Source organism: Dama dama, chromosome X (genome assembly GCF_033118175.1).
Source record: "Dama dama isolate Ldn47 chromosome X, ASM3311817v1, whole genome shotgun sequence".
NCBI classification, from domain to species: Eukaryota; Metazoa; Chordata; class Mammalia; order Artiodactyla; family Cervidae; genus Dama; species Dama dama.
In genome coordinates, this window is record NC_083714.1 from 140,158,151 (window position 1) to 140,180,332 (window position 22,182).

The 22,182-nt window shown below is 41.7% G+C and overlaps 1 protein-coding gene across 3 annotated transcripts in view; it reads right to left on the bottom strand.

The window, feature by feature from the left end:
- Positions 1 to 325: 325 nt before the first annotated feature.
- Positions 326 to 22,182, bottom strand: part of EGFL6 (EGF like domain multiple 6) — a 55,379-nt gene continuing 33,522 nt past the window's right edge. The window contains exons 7-12 of one of the 3 annotated variants that reach the window (XM_061137784.1): positions 19,273 to 19,395; positions 9,519 to 9,830; positions 7,435 to 7,515; positions 5,656 to 5,760; positions 3,338 to 3,603; positions 326 to 962 (exon numbers count right to left, since the gene is read on the bottom strand). In XM_061137784.1, the coding sequence (XP_060993767.1) occupies positions 852 to 962; positions 3,338 to 3,603; positions 5,656 to 5,760; positions 7,435 to 7,515; positions 9,519 to 9,830; positions 19,273 to 19,395 (998 nt within the window). In that variant the 3' untranslated portion in view covers positions 326 to 851. The remainder of the gene's footprint in view (positions 963 to 3,337; positions 3,604 to 5,655; positions 5,761 to 7,434; positions 7,516 to 9,518; positions 9,831 to 19,272; positions 19,396 to 22,182) is intronic. The other 2 variants (XM_061137785.1, XM_061137786.1) reach the window with 2 other exon arrangements.

The window sequence follows — 22,182 nt, forward strand, 5'->3', positions numbered from 1 at the left end:
ACAAAGCAGTTCTTGAATTCAGAAGAAAAGAGAAATAGACAAGGAGGCATTAGTCTTTTTTGGAACCTGGTTACTAGCATCATTTGATTTAGATAATTCTCTGAGACCTTCAGTTCAACAATTTAAGCTAATTGGCATCATAGTTATGAGGCCTAAGAAAGCAGTTGTGTGTTTCCATAATAGCAAGTAATTTTAAGAATTTTTAAGAATATAAGTCAAAAATAATATAAGTATTTTCACAGAAAAAAGAATATAAAACACATTTTCTAGCAAAGCAAATAACCATACACATAACTAAGCATACAATCAACAACACATTTTATTACTTAGAAAAACTTTAACCATGACACAAGGTGGTTATTTGGATATTATTATTACAAAGGACTTAAGTATACAAACTTGGTTGTAAAAGATCTGGCTAAGCCACTTAGGTAAAAGTCTATCTGTGATGTTACAGTTTCTAAGAAGTGCCATAAAAGTCAAACAGTTAAACATTTCTCTGTGCTGCCTTTTTTTTTTTTTTTTTTTGTAATTCTAGAAACATCACATAAAATGGTTCATCAAGTCATGTACATCAAATGTACTGGGGTGGGGAGGGCTGAACTGATACGTCCAAATTTTATAGACTCAGAAATGAATGAGAAGATACAATGGTACTATATTTAAAGCAAATATCAGTATACTGTATACAAGAAAGGCATCTTACAATAATGAGCCTGTTTGTACACCACAATTTTTCAGTCTGTATTTCTAAAATGGTGGGGGGGGGGGGAAATCTATGATATATTATAAAAAAACAGAGAACTGACATAAAAAGTCAAATATAAAGATATAAAAGATAACAGTAACATTCAACCATCCACAGATAAAAGGCCATCTGGACATAAGCCTGAAACCAGCAAGACACCGTCCACTGCAATTTCTCCAGTCTTGCCCTTGCCACGTTCAGCTTCAAAAATGATCTAAAAATGGAGAGGGAATAAAATATTACTTGAAAATATTTAAAGCAATGATAAAGTCCCACTATTTAATTGCTATTAAACTGAACTCAATTCCTATGTCCCTATTCCATAGAAACAGGCTTTGACATTGAATACATGGTAATTTATTTTCCAGATGCCTGGTATCTACACTGAGTGAACTACAATCAGAGAAAACAGGGCTCCTGCAACACTTAAAAGAATCTGGAAAGCCCTGGAAAGCTGAGAACAGTAAAGTTTAAGAGGAAATTTTGGAATTCCTTCCCATTTAGAAGGAAAAAAAAAAAAAGCAAAACTAAAGGAATAATACGATTTTCTTTTCAAAACCCAGGCTAGAAGAAATTTAATTATCATCGTGAACCCTCCTACTCCACTGGTGGGAATGCAAATTGGTACAGCCACTCTGGAGATCTGTATGGTAGTTCTTAAAAGACTAAACACAGAGCTACCATATGATAGGCCAATCCCACTCCTGGGTGCCAAGAAAACTGTAATTTGAAAAGACATATGCATCCCAATGTTCACTGCAGAGCTGTTTACAATAGCCAAGATATGGAAGCAACCTAGATGTCCATCAACAGATGAATGGAAAAGAAGGTGTGGTATAATGGAATACTACTCAGCCATAAAAAAGAATGAAATAATGCCATTTGCAACAATATGGATGGATCTAGTTGGTCCTACTGAATGAAGTAAGACAGAGAAAGACAAATGTGATATGATTTATATGTGGAATCTAAAAAAAAATAGTGGAAAAAATAGTACATATGAACTTATTTATAAAACAGAGCCACAGACATAGAAAACAAACATGATTACCAAAGGGGACGGGGTAGGGAGGGATAAATTGGGAGATTGGGATTAACATATATACACTATCATATATGAGATAGTAACTGGGAATTCCCTGATGGTCTTTTGGTTAGGACTTGGAGCTTGCACTGCCAGGGCCCAGGTTCCATCCCTGGTCCAGGAACTAACATGAATGGACCTAGAGAATATCACATTAAGTGAAGTAAGTCAGACAGAGAAAGACCAACACCATATGATATCAGTCATATGTGGAATCTAAAATGTGACATAAATGTGGACTTCCCTGGCAGTCCAGTGGTTAAGACTCTGCACTCCCAATGCAGGGGCCATGGGTTTGATCCCCAGTCAGGGAGCTAAGATCCTGCATGTGGCACATTGGGGCCAAAAAATAAATAAAATAAAATATGAGACAAGTGAACCTATCTACAAAACAGAAACAGACTCACAGACATAGAGAACAGACTTGCGGTTACCAAGGTGGGGTGGGGGAGGGATGGATTGGGAATTTGGGGTTAACAGATGCAAACTGTTAGAGAATGGATAAACAGCAGGTCCTACTGTAGAGCATGGGGAACTATATTCAATACCTTGTGATAAACCATGATGGAAAAGATTAGGAAGAAGAATTACAGTTAAGTCCCCTACAGATGAGCCTTCAAGTTTCTAGCTTTCAGAGATGAGAACGTATGTTCCATTCATGTCAGGCCTGAGTGACATTACAGCTCGCCCTCTGTCTCCTATTGCTGACGATCCTTCAGCTCTACCATCTCCCACCTCCTCTCCCTCCTCCATCGGTAACTCTTCTTGCCTGTCCACTCGATGCCAGCCCCTGTGTGCCAGCTGTTGTTCTGCACTACTGTGCTTTTCGAGGTACTGTACTATAAGATTTAAAATGTTTTCTTTATTTTTTGTGTTTGTTATGTATTATTTGTGTGAAAAGTATTATAAACCTATTACAGTACAATACTATATAGCCAATTGTGTTAGGTAGGTACCTAGGCTAAATTTGCTGGATTTACAAATGCGTTCTAGGAACAGAGCTCATTCATATGCAGGGGACTTACTATACAGGGGACTTACTCCATATAGAGGTAGAACTGAGTCACCTTGTTGTACAGCAGAAATGAACACAACATTATAAATTAACTATACTTGAAGAAAATAAATATTTTGGAAAATGACCTTCTAGTTTCCATTCATTTTGATAAGTGCTGGGCACAAAATCAGTGAGCAGGATGTGCTTTTCTGTCATAAGGAATTTAGAGCCTGGTTTGGAAGGAAGTTGGTGGGAGGAGCCTGACACATGAGCAGTTCATTTCCACAGAATATGACATGCCTGCATCTGACAAGTATTATCATTAGTTGTGCTGTTAAATACCTTGCCTATTTCACTCCAGAATATAAGCTCTTTATTTAAGTGGAGGGGAAAGTCTTATTTATCTTTGTAGCCCCAAGGCCTAGGTACTTCAGTGAGTGTTTTGCTTTGTTTGTTAAGTCACTGAAAAAGAATGTAAATATCTCATTTAATACAGTTTTCCACTTACACTTTTGGGAGTATCAATCCCATGATACAGCTGAATTTTCCCCATCTTCCAGTGTTCATCGGTGCTCCTGGTTTTCTCCCAGGCCAGGGCACTGTTACTATTTTTTGCAAACACTCTAAGCTTCCCTACTTTGTTTCCAGCCAGCCGGTAATGAAAGAGCAAACAGAAGTTGCTGTGGGGTTGCAGGTTGGGGAGGAGAAGTTTCAAACGGCCGATGTCCTTCTTCTGACCTGTCAGGGCCGAAACAGCCATATAGTAGCCAACAGCTGGAAGAGAAGAAAAACCCACAGTTAATGAGGCCATTGCAAAGGGTTTGGCTACAGTGAATAAAATAGCTGTTAAAAAATGAACACTAGGCTCCTACAGGGAAAGCTCAAGTTCTTTTCATTTCAAATATTTAGGAACAAAATTTTCATGCTAACATGAATTTTAGTATTCTAGGGCTGAAATTCTTTGCTCTGTAGAGAGGAAAACTGAGAGTTAGAGAAACTGAGGAATATGTTCACATTCACAAAGCTTGGTAGTAGTAAATATGGGGTAAGGATCTAATTTAATGGTCTTTGAGGACTGTAGATAATTTTCAGCTAACAGAAAACTTGTGTTCCAGAACTTTCCACCTTGGTTGTTTGACCCTGGAATGCATTTCTCCACTGAGTTGTATGTATGATGGCTAGCTGGTTAGGTGGGTCCACAGTATGGTATTTAATTCACAAGATACATGAATTTGTACTAATGGTATCATGGAGCTCAGCCACCATGTGTAACGTATCACTCCAAGTTCGTTTGAAGATGGCAGGAACACAGATCACCTTCTGTTTCTCAGATCCTTTTCCCAAGAATTCTGTAACCAGTGTAGTAGATGTTTGCTCATCTGCAGCCTTCTGGTTGTGGCTTTGATGGACTTGAACAAAAACTCTCATAGGGTGGGGTTCGAAGAAGTTGACAGAAAGAAGATATTCCTCTAGAAGCCAGGAGAAAAACATGGTGGGTGGTGGAGTTTTCTGGTAGTCCAACTCCTAGAGACATTCTCAGGGCCCAGGTTGACATTGCTTTAGTTTTCACTGGACCCAGAGACTGTCTGGTCTTCTTCCCCCAGTTAGTAAGTTTGCCAGATTCAGAGAATAAAAGTACAGAATGCCCTGTGAAGTTTGCATTTCACATAAACAACATGTCTGAGATGTACTAAAAAGCATGCGCTGATTATCAGAAATTGAGGCATCCTACATTTTATCTAGCAGTTCTACTAGCTACAGTCTTTTGTGACCCACCGTGGTAGGTTTCCCTTTCACTCCAGTTCAAGCCCACTTTGATCTGTCCTTGAGATTTCATCCTTCTGAAAATGCTGATTCATCCCGTGTTGAGTGAACTTCAGGGTTATTTGCAAATCAGGGGTTTGTAAATAGTAGGGAACTTCTATCCTCTACCTTAATCCCATGTTCTAAAAGGAATTTTTGTTAGGAGATACCCAGGTTTCCTAATTGCATGTAAGGGCTTGCAAGGAAGGCTCTCAGGGAGGAATCAGTGTCAAGGAAGGATCTAGAAGGATCTTTTACCTGAGGGCTGGGCATATACCTCCCCAAATAAACACTTTGATTGGTAAAGAACCAGATTTCCTGAAGGTGTAACAGTTATTTCTAATTACACTCAGCCTTAAATGACCAAAATTCAATAAATGCTCCAAATGGGATCTGCCGACCAAATGCTCTGCCTCAAAGGAAGTTAGAGCCCATCAATAGTAGACAGTGGAAAGTAGGCAACTCAAAGCTTCGGCAGAGAAAAATTCAAGGTTAACTGGAAAGAAAGAAACCCTCCAACGATAGGTGGGCGAGTCCAGTCCAGGAGTTCAGAATGCTGATCTGTTGCTTGTTATTATTTCAGTGCTCTGAGGGGTGACACTCCTAAAACTCCAGGTTTAGGGAAAGGTCATATTAATATTTTCTTTCGAGATTCATTTCCCCCTCCTCTTAAGCTCAAAAGAAAACCACAGAGCACCATAGCTGGTAAACTGGGGAAAAGAAACAACTTCCTTCTACCTTTTCCCAAATACTCTTAAACCTTATACAAAGTGCTACATCTGTGTCTCAGCAGCAGGGGAGTGAATATGGAAGAGGTTTGCTGGAGAATGCTTTACAGGGTAGGTGGGTGGGAAACAGAGTAAGTCAATCATTTATCAGGGAAGACTTGGGAAGGTCTAAAAGCTTCCAAACGTGACCAACAACCCTGACTTCACAAGCAATGAGAACAATTACCCTTGAATCATTGGATAACTTTAATTCCGGGGCCGGATCACAGGACATGGATCAGTGAAGACTACATACCATTATCTCGGTCCGCAGGATTCCAGTCGAAATCATCTTCTACGTCCTGTTTCCAGTCACAGACGCCGTGGTCAAAGGTGCAGTCAACTGAGATATTTAAATCTGCTAAGAAAAAGGGTGCATTTCAGCATCATTAAGTGGCTTAGGAAATGTTTTAACATTGGGAGCTTTGGAAGGCATGGCCATGTTTGCAATTGCTGTCAAGAGTTTAGGGAATTTGGGACTAAAAGATGCAAACTATTATATACAGGATGGATAAACAACAAGGTCCTACTGCATAGCACAGGGAACTATATTCAATATCCTACGACAAACCATAAGGGAAAGAATATAAAAATAAATATGTGCATATGAATGTATAACTGGATCACTCTGCTGTGCAGCAGAAACTAACACAACATTGTCAATCAAATATATTTCAATTTAAAAAAAAGTTTAGCTAAGTATGGCTGTCTTGGCATCCATTTTGCTTGGCCCTGCAGTCTGCGAGGGCCTTAAACTGGCACTAGCCCTCACGCAAGTGCAAGCCCTAGATAAGAGCCCATGGAATCACTAATAAAAGTGAGTTCCTCATATGACTTTCTTAATGTCCCCTGTGATTGACACCCTCCCCTGCTTCCCAGGGCCTTGTGTCTGCCTTAGATAAGATCCCCCTGAAGCTTACTAACACCCTGTTTTTGTTGGAATCCATCAATGCAACCTTAGCCCAACAAGCCCAAAGCACTACACACACATGGACCCTCATAGAGGTGCATGCCCCACATTCTGCTTGGACTTCCCTCTGGGGCCCCTGGAGGCCTTGCCATGTTATCCCCTCAGACCTGGAGTAATAAACTTGTCTATTTCAATTTCTTTTGTGGTCTTTTGTTGAAGCATCTGGCACCCAGGGGCTCGATCTAACAAATGTTCACTTAACAAATCCTAACAACTGCATGGAGTACAGGGTCAGCTAGCACAACCTTTGACCCAGTGCCTCCAGTTACTTTTATGTAGATTGGGGTCAGCAAACTAACATCCTGGCCCACTGCTTGTTCTTGCAAATAAAGTTTTATTGAAACACCATGCCTATTCATTTACATATTGTCTGTGGTTGCTTTTGAGCTGCAGTGATAGAGCTGACAGATGCAACAGACAGTGTATGGTTCACAAAGCCTGAAATATTCACCCTCTGGCCCTTTATAGAAAAAAGTCTTGACCTCTGATGTAGGTGTCAGAAATTACCACTGGGAAAAAGAGGAAAGACTGAGATGTTTCTAATTTGTAACGAATACCAGACTCTGGCTTGGAATGGGGGGCTTTTGCAGTTTATACTAAGGAATACAGGAAGGGTAAAGAAAGGGGAAAAGCTAAAGTGATAAGGGGCAGCAACTGGTTGTTGACGCATTAACGATTTGCAAAGCATTTTCACGTACATTACATCATTTGATGTGGCTGCCACAAAAATTCTACACTCATGCCCATTTTCAAGAAAGTAAAACTGAGAGTCATAAGTGATTTGACCAAGTCCTCCAAACACTGAAGGCTGGAACTAGACTTGACTCCTAAACTAGATTGGAATCCAGGCTGTCCATCTACATATATCTTAAGCCAGTACAAACACATGGCCTCTTCTCTCACTTTCCTTTCTTCTTAACCAGTATTTTCCCCTATTCCAAAAAAGATATTTTATTTCTAACATCTAAAATTAAAAGATGCCAGGTAATGCTTGCTTCCATTCTTCAATATTCTTTATGAGTGCTATTACTCCTAAAATATACTCATTTCTAATATGTTACTCACCTTTGTGTTTCAGGTGGGGTGATGTAGTTTTTCTTTGGACCAGAACCAGATCAACTTCACCTGCTTTATTCACCTTAGGGGCTAACAATGAACACTTGATCAGTAAAAAAAAAAATCCCTAAAGCCCCACATACTAAGAAGGTATGAATCAATGAACAAAGAGGGTTTATCATATATGGCTTATCATACACAGCTGGCCACTCATAACCACGGGCTCCACATCCACAGATTCAACCAATGACAGGTTGAAAATATATATTTAAAAAAATCCAGAAAGTCCCAAAGAGCAAAACATGAATTTGCCTTGCATGCCAGGAAACCATTTACATAGCATTTACATTGTATTAGGTCTTTTAAGTAATCTAGAGACTACTTAAAGTATAGGGGAGGATGTGTTTAGGTTATATATGAATACTGCACCATTTTATATAAATCTTGAGTATCCATGGAAATTTGTGTCTGCGGGGGTTCCTGGGACCAATCCCCCAGGGATACCAAGGGACAGCTGTATTCTACTTACAGAGTACGTTACTGCAGTGTTTCCCTAACATTTCCAAAGCATTCATATTGGTGCCAGTTTCCTCATCTAGAACATCTTTTTCAAAAGGTGCCCCCAGTGGACCTCATTAGGCATCACCTAACTAACCTAAACACAGCATATTAAAAAGCAGAGATATGACTTTGCTGACAAGGATCTGTATAGTCAAAACTATGGTTTTTCCAGTAGTTATGTATGGATGTGACTGTTGGACCATAAAGAAGGCTGAGCACTGAAGAACTGATGCTTTCAAGCTGTGGTGTTGGAGAAGATTCTTGAGAGTCCCTTGGTCTGCAAGGAGATCAAATCAGTCAATCCTAAAGGAAATCAATCCTGAATAGTCATTGGAAGGATTGATGCTGAAGCTGAAGCTCCAATATTTTGGCCACCTGATGGGAAGAACTGACTCTTTAGAAAAGACTTTGATGCTGGGATAGATTGAAGGCAGGAGGAGAAGGGGACAACAGAGGATGAAATGGTTGGATGGTATCACTGAGTCAATGGATATGAGTTTGAGCAAGCTCTGGGAGATGGTGAAGGACAGGGAAGCCTGGTGTGCTGCAGTGCATGGGGTCGCAAAGAGTTGGACATGACTGAGCGACTGAACAACAGCAACAACAATGAGGCAAGCACAGACAAGGCAAAATATAGAGGGAGCAACAGATGCCTGGTGAGAATGAAAGGGAAAGTCCTAGACTGGGTCAACATGGAAATCCCCCTGCAGGAGCCGAGGCTGATGATGGCTCTGCACAGTCACCGGTGCCAATGGTGATTCTCCGGCTCATGTAGGAAACTGAAGCTTAAGCCCTATATAGAATGTTCCTCTGTCTATTTTACCTTTTTAAATTATAACCACACAACTCTGACATTCTCCTTTCACGGAGTGTGCCTGTAAAAAGTGCCTTCAAGAAGGAAAAAGGCAGATATCAGCAGATCTACCTGGGCTGCAGGGGGGCTCCCTGGGGTTTAGGGGTGCATTGCATGCAAAGCTGGGCAGCCAGATGACTGAGCTGGAAGGACAAGCAGGCTTCCTTGGTCAGGAGCAGAACGAGGGGCTGCATCAAATAGGACACCCCCCAGGTAAGTGGAAAGGACTGACCTTCTGTGCATCCCACAGCAGCAAATGTGATTTTGTATCTGCAGAAGATGTTAGTTTCCAGACCATACAGAGAACCTTGCTTCTTAGGATTTAAAGCTGACCCCATCTTACTTAGGCTTCCCTGGTGACTCAGATGGTAAAGAATCTGCCTGCGATGCGGGAGACCAGGGTTCGATCCCTGGGTTGGGAAGATTCCCTGGAGTAGGGATTGGCTACTCATTCCAGTATGCTTGCATGGAGAATTCCATGGGCAGAGGAGCCTGGCGGACTACAGTTCATGGGGTCGTAAAGAGCTGGACACGACTGAGCGACTAACTGTCACACTTTACTTCACCATCTTAATTACAGCATGAAACTATCTTCCTCTTTCCTGTCATTTGCCAGGGAAAACTACAATTCACTTTTCATAAGATGCATAAATTAACAAAAGTCATACTTGATACTCACAAAACACATCTCCACGAAGGCTTTGCTCCTGCTCCACATGGTTTTCATCTCTTTTCTCATCCTCCAGTCTTTCTTTCTTTCTGTGTTCATTCTTCTTTTTTTCTCCATGAGGGTTCCCATCTCTGGAAACATTGTCTTCAGAACTGAAGGACTCCAAGTCAACCTTTGGGGTGGGAGTCCCTCTGGATCCTTCAATGGTTTTCATTTTTACCTTCTTTCTCATGCTATTCTTGTGAGCAAGCAACTTCTTAATTCTGTCCTTGATGGTACCGGGTGCTCTGAGGAATTCTTTCACAGAATTTTCGGGGATAACTAAAACCAACAGTAAAAGAGAAGTTCCACATTGACCAATAATTAGATCTCTCACAAAAATGGAGCACTTAAAAAATGTCAAAGTGCAGTCAATGAATGCTTCCAGAATCAACACATATAAGGCTCAATCATCTGATATTTTAGAAAGAACTGCATTTGCATCTGTTTTAAGTGGTTTCAATGGTTACAGCAGGATCTTAACTACCTTAATCATTCGAAGACAAACTTTCATTTTGCTTCATAAACTATGATGATGAAATACCTGCTCCTACCAAGCTGGGTTATAGATCACAATATGATGGATTTTCCAGAATCCTCTAATATTTCTGCTTTCACATTGGTATTTGTCAAAGCTGCTGTTGCCCAGGGAGCCCTGTAATTTGTTTAAATGTGATGTTAAAAAATTATAGCTAGCATTATGTTGAACCATATGTACATTGCCAATAATGACCCATTTGTGACATACAAAAATGGTGATTTTTGATTCAGTGTATATGTATCTTTGAATTTCTTCACCTCAACCAACTAGTATCAAAAGCTAAATGATTTTACTTATTATTTATAGAGAGGCATCTATATTCAGTTTTACATTCATTTCGTATTTCTCACCACTAAATTAAATTCTTTTTTAAAATGTAAATCCATGGCTGATTCATGTCAATGTATGACAAAAACCACTACAATATTGTAAAGTAATTAGCCTCCAACTAATAAAAATAAATGAAAAAAAAATAAAATGCATCTTTGTAATAGACTGACAGACATAGAAAGCAAATTTATGATTACTAAAAGGAAAAGGGAGGGAGAGATAAAATAGGAGTTTTGGATTAACAGATACACACTACTGCTATATGTAAAATTATCAATAAGGACCCTACTGTATAGCACAATCCCTGATTGGGGAACTAAGATTCCATAAGCCACTTGGTGCGGCTGGAAAAAAAAAAAGAATTTAAAAAGATTAAAAACTCTGACCTTTAAAATCAAATATATTGTCTTTTTATAAAACACCCAGGCATGTGCTAGTCTGAGACTAAGCAGAAAGGGTCTAATACCATCTGAACCAATTCACTTGATTCTACAACCTGGGTAGAGTTCAGAGGGAAATGAAATAAGGGAGTAGGCACCAATTTCAGTGTTCAAAAAGAATATTACAAAAAGGCATTGGATTGGGATTTTATTAGAATATTTTTCTTGTGTGTGTTAGTCACTCAGTCGTGTCCGACTCTCTGCAACCACATAGACTGTAGCCCGCCAGGCACTTCTGTCCATGGAATCCTCCAGGCTAGAATACTGGAGTGGGTTGCCATTTCCTTCTCCAGGACTAATACAAATAATGCATCATTACTCATTTACTTGACCTTCAGATAGCCCGTTTCAGTTGATTTGCCAGAAGCTGCATAAGTTCTGATTTTAAGTAATGTGCATATATACATCATCCTCTGGAGGCCCCACTGTGCAACTCTGTCTACGGGACTCAGATTCCTTTCCCAGGATCCAGAGTGAAAAATTAACAGGAAATACCCATTCCCTGAAAATTTCCTTCATGCAATCAGTAACATGACACTAACGACCTTTAATATTATAAATAATGAGGAGAGGGTTTCAATCCACACCAGGCAAACCTAAACATCTGCCTTTGGTTTCTGCTTTGAAGTTTTGAGTTTTCCCACTGAAAAAAAAAATCAATCAAACAACGTTTGTGGTGTCAACAATTTCACTTCTTTAGTATGTAAAGAGCTGGGGCAAGGGCAAAACAAACTCTGCCTATGCATGACTATGAATGGATAGATTCGGCTGTGTCTAGGTGCTGCTGTTTCATATTGGACATAGCTGATGACTGTTTCTCTTGAAAATTTCTTGATTAGCACATCTTCTTTTTGAGAATATATAAACGTGGCAGGAAGCTGTGGCAGGAGGGTCTGGCACATTTGGGGATCTCAGACATAAAAACAGGGACTTCCAAGGTTTTCACACGCACAGGCCAGTCTTATGTAAGTGAAACTGACAATTTCTCTTGGGAGAGATCTGAGATTTCTCTAAATATCCACTTTGTCAAAAACTTCAACCTACCTAGATCCTCACTTTACTTGGAGAAGATCACAATGATGTGAGAACATCTTTCCCAGGAGGAGCATGACTCTGACAATTCATTTCCCTGTGCTGAGCTCACCAGATGTTCTCCTATCACCTGGCAGCACAAACTCCCCTCTCATTCGCGTCTTAGACATAGTCTTGGGTGGAGAGGCTTAGTCATGGGTGAGGAATACACTGCACCATGAGATGCAGGCATTGGGAAGGGGGTAGGACAGCAGAAAAGCTGAGCCAGGAGTGTCTGATGGGGAGGGCCCAGGGGAGGCATCTACCCCAGAGGAGTAGCCATGAGTCATGGACACACCACACTGCCTTGAGGCACACAGACCTGGAACCCAGGTTCCTGGGTATGACTCCCAATTCCTTACACTTTCTAGTCCTAGGACCTCGAGCCCACTTCTCTTTGCCTCAGTCTCTGCATTTTTCAAGCTGGGATAGGGACTTCCCTGGTGGTCCAGGGGTTAAGAATCAAGCTTGCAAAGCAAGGGGCACGGGTTCAATCCCTGGTCGGGGAACTAAGATTCCTACATGCTATGGAGCAACTAAGCCCACATGCCACAACTAGAGAATCCGTGTACCACAATGAAAGATTCTGTGTGCTGCAACTAAGATCCGACACAGCCAAATAAATAAATAAATGACAAGTTGACTTTAAAAAAAAAAGCTAGGATAAAAAGAGGGCATTCATAAGGTTGAAATGAGTGAATACATGTCAATTACTAAGATCAGTGCTCAACATATATTGGGCCTGTGTTTACTATTATTTTTAGAATTCATCACCAGAATGTCGAAAATCTTCTACTAAGTTAAATTTTTTTCCAGATCATACCTCTTCTGCTTATGTTATTACTGAAGGAAAAAGTATTGGAATGGCCTCGTTGTACTCACACCTATATTCTTGAATATGCTCTGTAAAATGTGAACTTCTAATGATTAAAGCATATTTTCAATGACTAAAGAAGCTGCTTTCTAATGGGAACCATCATTTAATTTTGGTAAAGAAGCCATTGTCACTATTACTCCTCCTATGAGTGCATGGCTATAGAGCGTTTAACACATTCTGGGCTGGAGTTAAGCCCTACACATGGATTTTTTTGTTATTATGGATTATTTCATATAATAGCCAAAACAGTATTAAGGCTCAGACACTATTATGGACTTCCCAGGTGTCACTAGTGGTAAAGAACCCACCTGCCAATGCAGGAGACATAAGAGACACAGGTTCAATCCCTGGGCTGGGAAGATCCCCTGCAAAAGAGCATGACAACCCACTCTAGTTGCCTGGAGAATCCCATGGACAGAAGAGCCTGGCAGGCTATAGTCCATAGTGTTGCAAAGAGTCGGATATGACTGAAGCGACTTAGCATGCATGCACGCACTATTTTGAAGAGAGAAACTGAGACCCTAAAAGTTTAGTTTGTTCTTAGACCACAGGAATTAGGCTAGGGAGCCAGGAATCAAGCCAAGGTAATTTGATTCCAGAAGCCATGCTCTTGGTAACTAAATGACACAGTGTCCTTTCTTAAATTGACTGTTACTAACCAAGTTGGTTAGTACTAGAGTTTTGATTTCCTTAGAATGACATATAGCTGCTGTCAAACTAAGGCCAAATTATCTAATGGTGCATTATTAATACACACATATTCCCTGGTGGCTCAGATGGTAAAGAATCTGCCTGCAATGCAGGAGACCCGGGTTTGATCCCTGGGTTGGGAAGATCCCCTAGAGAAGAGAACAGCTACCCACTCCAGTATTCTTGCCTGGAGAATTCCATGGACAGAGGAGCCTGGTGGGCTACAGTCCATGGGGTTGCAAAGAGTCAGATATGACTGAGAGACTAACACAAACACACACATATAAGAACAGTAAAAAAAAAAAAAAAACTACACACATCCACATTTAGGTTGCATTGTTCTTTGGATATAGCTGGTGCATAAGGATAATTGACTAACTCCTCTTCTGTACTGCCATGTAGGGTCTGGACTTTTTCAAAAACAATAAACTCATAATAAAAGCTGCTTTATTATTATATACAAGCAGTTCACATGGATACAAATGTATTTTACAACACAGCATTTTATAATGCTGAACACTAATTAGATGTGATTCTCTCATTTTTCTATGACTTTTCTTTTCATGTAAGGGTGGATTTTGGCCATGCTTTAAGCAATGTGTGTTAAGACGTTAAGATCAATTTTCAAAAGAGACATGGCTGTTTATTTTACAGAGAATCAATCAAAGCAGAATGGAAAGGACTGGGCAAATAACATAGTGAGTGACCTGAAGATAGTTTTCTCTTGTAAATAAACATTTTGGCAAAAGACTAGAGAAATGATTCTGCTGCAGAATGGATAGCAACAAAATGGATGATTTTTCAGATATCAAACAGAACATTGTGAAGAGTTTGAGGTTTTGAAGCAAGAAAAATTTGTTTTAAACTACTCCCCTAAATAAGCTTAGAGTTGGATGATCAAAGGAAAAAAAAGTTTTCTTAGCATAAGAAACGTTTAGGTTGACCAAAATAACAAACAGCTCATGCAACTCTATGTCAAAAAAACCAAGCCAATCAGAAAAATGGACATTTCTTCAAAGAAGACATACAGATGGCCAAAAACCACATGAGAAAATGCTCAGCATCACTAATTATCAGAGAAAGGCAATCAAAACTACAATGAGATATCACTTCATACCAGTCAGAATGGCCATCATCAAAAAGCCCCCAAATAGTAAATGCTGGCGAGGGTGTGGAGGGAAGGGAAGTCTCCTGCACTGTTGGTGGGAATGTAAATTGATATAGCCACTGTGAAGAACAGTATGGAGAGTACTTAAAAAACTAAAAAGAGAACTACCACATGATCCAGTGATCCCACTCCTGGGCATGTGTCCAGAGAAAACTCTAATTCAAAAGATACATGCACTGCTATGCTCATAGCACTATTTACAACAGCCAAGACATGAAAACAACCTAAATGCCCAGCAACAGAGGAATGGATAAAGATGTGGCACATATATACAATGGAATATTACTCAGCCATAAAAAGAAAAAACAATGCTATTTGCACCACATGGATGGACCAAGAGATGATCAGACTAAGTGAAGTCAGTCACATAGGGAAAGGTAAATTTCATATGATATTACTTATACATGGAATCTAACTTTAAAAAGTGATACAAATGAACTTATTTACAAAACAGAAACAGACTCACTTATTTCAAAAACAAATCTATGGTTATCAAAGAGGAAAGGTGGAGGGGTAGATAAATTAGGAGCCTGGGATTAACATATACTCACTACTATATATAACATACATGAACAACAAAGGCCTACTGTGTAGCACAAGGAACTCTACTCAATATTCTGTAATAACCTATATGGGCAAAGAATCTGAAAAAGAATGTGTGTGTATATATATATGTATATATGTGGACACACACACATACATACATATATATATAAACGCACACAAATCTGAGTCACTTTGCGGTACACCTGCAACTAACACAACATTGTATGCAAACTATACTTCAATAAAATTTAAAAACTGTTTGGGTTGATGTGGGATTTATAATCTCTAAACACTGGGCTACAATAACAAAAACATGGGTTGCAAACAGCTACCCACTGGCATGCTTACAAATGGTGCCTTCATTTGGATGTTGATGACACACTGCGGTTTCAAGAGGGAGCAAGTGATTAAGAAGGAAGAGCACTCCAGGTCTGTTTTGACCAGTTCTTCCTAATCTCTGTGATTCTTTGGTCTGGGGGGCAGGGATGAGTACATGGAGGTGAGGTGAGTTGCTCCCTTACTGACACAAGTATTTTCCCAGTGCATCTTTTTTTTTTTTTTTCTATGCACAGCATTTTTCTGCATTTGCTTTTACAGGATTTCAGAGTCAGGAGGAGCTAGACCTTAATGAATATGATTGAAACTGTGCTAATAACAGTCTGAGCCAGAGCTAACTTTATTGAGCATCTACTTTGTGCCCGGCTGAACTAAGCCCTCTATCTATACTACCTCATTCAAGTCTCAGTGAACCTATGAGAGAGGTATTGAGAGGAATGTGGGGCCCTCAAACATAACCCAAGAAAAAGATTTGGGTGCTGGTGGTTTACTTAACAGGTGATTCCAGGAGGTGGAAGAGGGGTAAGAGGGACAGTGAGACAGGAAGGGAGGAGAGTCGAAAATGGTACCTCAATGGACAGGTAATCACTGTGGGTGACGAGGGACATCTGGGGACCAGCACAGAACCCGCCTCAGAGTTGGCCCGCTGCACAGGGGAGGCTGGGGGATTGAGGTGTAGACCCTTGGCCCTCACGGCTTGAGGACTGACTGTCCCTGGGGGTGAGAACTTGGGGGTTTAGCTCCAGGGGGAAGCCGCAAGGCCACAATGCAGAGAGAGTCCACTGCACTGGGGCTTGGGACATGCACAGAACTGTCCCCCACCTCACTGAAGTCAAGGGTCTCTGAGGGATGGCGGCCTGGCCCCTTCTGAGGACTCGCTAAAGGACCACCACGGGGCCCATTTCAGATAGAAAGACACAGAGTTTAGAGAGGTGAAGCACCTGGCGAAAGACCGCAGGCAATATGGGGTACAGCTCAGATTCAAATTCAGGCCTTCCTAGCCCTAAGCTGGGCTGTCGACCAGACGACCTGAGACCAGCGAGGCCAGAATGGACATGTGCAAATTTGGTGGCATGAAGGAGCCCTTGACCACTGATCCTGTGTGGAAAGTTTACTGATTCCATCTCTTCTCTGCAGGTCTTTCAAAATTATGGCATCTTTCACGCCATCCCACCTACCCATGCACATCCCTGCATAGGAAGCCAGTCTCTCAGTCTTTCTTTGACTAAAGCTTCAGAAGGACACACGGGCACGTCTACACAGAGGGACGGAAACCACAGCAACAAGCTATTGGAGACCGAGGAGTTGCTGAATCCCAGCTCCAGCCCAAGGCGGGGGCCCTCCTGGAAGCCATGGTCCCCACTCCACAGATTTTCTTCACTCTGAGACCCCTAGTGGGGAAATTTGTCAGAGAGAATGCAATCCTGCCCTTGGCCTACTTCGGCTATGGGAAGGCACTTTTACTTTTGTTGCTGTTCAGTCACTCAGTCATGTCCGACTCTTTGTGACCCCATGGACTGCAGCACACCAGGCCTCGCTGTCCATCACCAACTCCTGGAGTTTGCTCAAACCCATGTCCATTGAGTCAGTGATGCCATCTAACCACCTCATCCTCTGTCGTCCCCTTCTCCTCCTACCTTCAATCTTTCCCAGCATCAGGGTCTTTTCCAGTGAGTTAGCTTTTTTACTTTACGTTCCTCAAAATATTGACAGACACTATGTCTGCTTTTCCACACTTTTTTTTTTCTTTTTTCTTCCAGGTTAAACACTGCCCAGTTCTTTTGGCAGTTCTTCAAGGAATGTGATTTCCAGACTCATCTTCTTTGCTTATACTCTTCTGTACATCATCTCATCCAGTGCCGCTGGGGTATGATGAATCTTTTATGAGTGTGGTGCTCAGAGTCCATCATGGTGTGTGGACTGTTTATTTTTGCCATCACTGAGTTCGGCTCTGTTGTCATCAGGAGTATCAGCCAGGTGGGGGTACAGGATGGGATACATGTCAAGGGACGACTTACAGCCATATTTATTGGAATATGTGGCCATGCTCCTAAGGCATCTATGAGAGAGTAGAGTCAGGGTGGACAACGAGTCTTGGCACACAATGAGCCAATGCTAAAAGGGACATGATCAGAGGATAAGCCCAGGTGACTAAACAGAGTGGGACACAGTTGGTCAGGCATGTGACCATCCTGTAATCTTTGCTGGCTGGTCTTGGAAGACATTCAGGGTGCTCACCATGATTTCCAGTTTTCTTCTCTTTCAGGATGCATGACAGGATTAAATATATTTTCTCCCCTGCTTCCAAGCTTAATCATGATTGTCCACACTTCTTTAACTGCTATGAAGAACCCTCAGCCTTGGATTGACACCATGGTACCATAAGACAGTGGGACCTCTGTCAGCCGGCATTCCTAAGTGACAATGTGGACAAGAAACGCCCTGACAACTCTCTCTGGGTATAGCACAAGTGGCAAAAGAAAGTGTGATTATTGTTGTAGCTTTTGATGCAGTGATGTTTTCTTATTATACATTGAGTGTATCAGAGTTTACCAGCTGAGCATTAAAGAATTCATCAGCAAAAACCATGGGCATACACACTGAGGAAACCAGATCTGAAAGAGACACGTGCACCCCAATGTTCATCACAGCACTGTTTATAATAGCCAGGACATGGAAGCAACCTAGATGCCCATCAGCAGACGAATGGATAAGGAAGCTGTGGTACATATACACCATGGAATATTACTCAGCTGTTAAAAAGAATTCATTTGAACCAGTTCTAATGAGATGGATGAAACTGGAGCCCATTATACAGAGTGAAGTAAGCCAGAAAGATAAAGAACATTACAGCATACTAACACATATATATGGAATTTAGAAAGATGGTAACGACAACCCTATATGCAAAACAGAAAAAGAGACACAGAAATACAGAACAGACTTTTGAACTCTGTGGGAGAAGGTGAGGGTGGGATGTTGCGAAAGAACAGCATGTATATTATCTATGGTGAAACAGGTCACCAGCCCAGGTGGGATGCATGAGATAAGTGTTCGAGCCTGGTGCACTGGGAAGACCCAGAGGAATCGGGTGGAGAGGGAGGTGGGAGGGGGGATCGGGATGGGGAATACGTGTAAATCTATTGCTGATTCATGTCAATGTATGACAAAACCCACTGGAAAAAAAAAAAACACCATGGGACTTGACTCTACATCAAAAAAAAAAAAGTTTATAGAAGCTTGAGGAGGATGACAAAGGGAGGTTAGCTTCATTGTACTTTTTTTTCAGCTGTACGTTCTGAAAAAAGTCCTGACTCACATGGTTAAAAACCTTCTCTGGTTCTAAGCCACTGATACTTCAGGACTGTTTGTTATTGCCCCATAACCGAGCCTCTCCTGACTGATACATTTGCTCAGTGTCATTGTCCTCAAATCTTATTTTCAGTATTTGAAAACATGTCGTGAGCAGAAGACCCTTCAGAACCCTTGCAGTACTTTAAGTGCAGTGCCTACAACTTCTGTGAGAACTGGAGGTGTGGTCTGATTAGCTGAGACCACTAGTCGAAGGCAGAGTTAAGTTTCCAAACACTGTATGCATGCATCTTGCTCCCCCATCCGCCCCCAACACACAGAGGGGAAGGAGCAGGGAGAACAAAGGGAGGAAGGAGACAAGGAGTGGGTGCTTTATAGGGAAGAGCGAAGATACTGTGACCAAGTGTACTTACGGGCACACTGCAGTCCACTGCCTTTATACCCCTGTTTGCACTTGCACTTGAAGGATCCCTGGGTATTGAGGCAATTGGCATGGAGGCTGCATGTGTGGGTATTCGCAGCACATTCATTTATATCTGAAAATGTGAACAGTCCCATGAATCATCTTGTGGTAACAGCCCTTGCTGAAAGACTATCCCCTGAACTTGAGTAACTCCAGGGCCAACCACTCTACCCAGCCAGCGAACCCTGTGTGGCCGGGGAACTGAGAAGCACTGAGGATGCCTGGTGCTTTGGCCCAAGGCCCTAGCTTTGCTTGCTGCCCGGCGCCTCCCCCACAGCAACCTCCTCTCCGCCTTATCAATGCTACTGACATCTAGAAGCTGTTTGGGCTTGATTGCTTAACATTGTCATCCGCCAAACATACCACTAAAAAACAATATCAGAAAGTAATTTCTGTACATGGAAGGGCTTGGGACTCCTAGCCCACAAAGAACAAGATGCACTAAGAAGCACTGACATCATCTGAAAAATGTGAACCTTTTCTTCACAGGCTGCCAGGAGCAGGGGTCAGGCCGGTCTGAGCTCGTCTGTTGGGCTTAGACTCAGAAAGTTTACTGAATTCCACCCATGTGACAGCTTCCTTGGCCTTTTTTCCCCTCCCACTTTTTTTCTATACTTCTTGAGGGCTTCCCATGTGGCACTTGTGGTAAAGAACCCATTTGCCAATGCAGGAGACATGGGTTAGATTCTTGGGTTGGGAAAATCCCTAGAGAAGGAAATGGCAAACCACTTCAGTATTCTTGCCTGGAGAATATGCACACAAAACAGGCTATTGTTTGCTTGTTTAATTAATTAATTTCTTTATGGCCGTGCCATGTGGCATGTGGGATCCTAGCTACCTGACCAGGGATCGAATCTGGGCCACCCTGCACGTGAAGTGCAGGACTGCACTGGACTGCCAGGGAGGTCCCCTAGGCTATTGTTTTTAACTCTGCCACAAGGGGGCTCAGGTGCTGATCTTAGTTCAGTTCAGTTCAGTTCAGTTCAGTTCAGTCGATCAGTCGTGTCTGACTCTCTGTGACCCCATGAATCGCAGCACGCCAGGCCTCCCTGTCCATCACAAACTCCCGGAGTTTACTCAAACTCATGCCCATCGAGTCGGTGATGCCATCCAGCCATCTCATCCTCTGTCATCACCTTCTGCTCCTGCCCCCAATCCCTCTCAGCATCAGGGTCTTTTCCAGTGAGTCAACTCCTTGCATGAGGTGGCCAAAGTATTGGAGTTTCAGCTTCAGCATCAGTCCTTCCAATGAACACTCAGGACTGATCTCCTTTAGGATGGACTGGTTGGATCTCCTTGCAGTCCAAGGGACTCTCAAGAGTCTTTTCCAACACCATAGTTCAAAAGCATCAATTTTTCAGCACTCAGCTTTCTTCACAGTCCAACTCTCACATCCATACATGACCACTGGAAAAACCATAGCCTTGACCAGACGGACCTTTGTTGGCAAAGTAATGTCTCTGCTTTTTAATATGCTATCTAGGTTGGTCATAACTTTCCTTCCAAGGAGTAAGCGTCTATTAATTTCATGGCTGCAGTCACCATCCGCAGTGATTTTGGAGCCCCCCCAAAAATAAAGTCAGCCACTGTTTCTACTGTTTCCCCATCTGTTTCCCATGAAGTGATGGGACCAGATGCCATGATCTTAGTTTTCTGAATGTTAAACTTTAAGCCAACTTTTTCACTCTCCTCTTTCACTTTCATCAAGAGGCTTTTCAGTTCCTCTTCACTCTCTGCCATAAGGGTGGTGTCATCTGCATATCTGAGGTTATTGATATTTCTCCTGGCAATCTTGATTCCAGCTTGTGCTTCTTCCAGCCCAGCGTTTCTCATGATGTGTTCTGCATATAAGTTAAATAAGCAGGGTGACAATATACAACCTTGACGTACTCCTTTTCCTATTTGGAACCAGTCTGTTGTTCCATGTCCAGTTCTAACTGTTGCTTCCTGACCTGCATACAGGTTTCTCAAGAGGTAGGTCAGGTGGTCTGGTATGCCCACCTCCTTCAGAATTTTCCACAGTTTATTGTGATCCACATAGTGGAAGGCTTTGGCGTAGTCAATAAAGCAGAAATAGATGTTTTTCTGGAACTCTCTTGCTTTTTCAATGATCCAGAGGATATTGGCAATTTGATCTCTGGTTCCTCTGCCTTTTCTAAAACCAGCTTGAACATCTGGAAGTTCTCGGTTCACATAGTGCTGAAGCCTGGCTTGGAGAATTTTGAGCATTACTTTACTAGCCTGTGAGATGAGTGCAACTGTGCGGTAGTTTGAGCATTCTTTGGGATTTCCTTTCTTAGGGATTGGAATGAAAACTGACCTTTTCCAGTCCTGTGGCCACTGCTGAGTTTTCCAAATTTGCTGGCATATTGAGTGCAGCACTTTCACAGCATCATCTTTCAGGATTTGAAATAGCTCAACTGGAATTCCATCACCTCCACTAGCTTTGTTCCTAGTGATGCTTTCTAAGGCCCACTTGACTTCACATTCCAGGATGTCTAGCTCTAGGTGAGTGATCACACCATTGTGATTATCTGGCTGGTGAAAATCTTTTTTGTACAGTTCTTCTAGGTATTCTTGCCACCTCTTCTTAAAATCTTCTGCTTCTGTTACGTCCATACCATTTCTGTCCTTTATCGTACCCATCTTTGCCTGAAATGTTCCCTTTATATCTCTAATTTTCTTGAAGAGATTTTTAGTCTTTCCCATTCTGTTGTTTTCCTCTATTTCTTTGCACTGATCGCTGAGGAAGGCTTTCTTATCTCTCCTGGCTATTCTTTGGAACTCTGCATTCAAATGGGAATATCTTTCCTTTTCTCCTTTGCTTTTTGCTTCTCTTCTTTTCACAGCTATTTGTAAG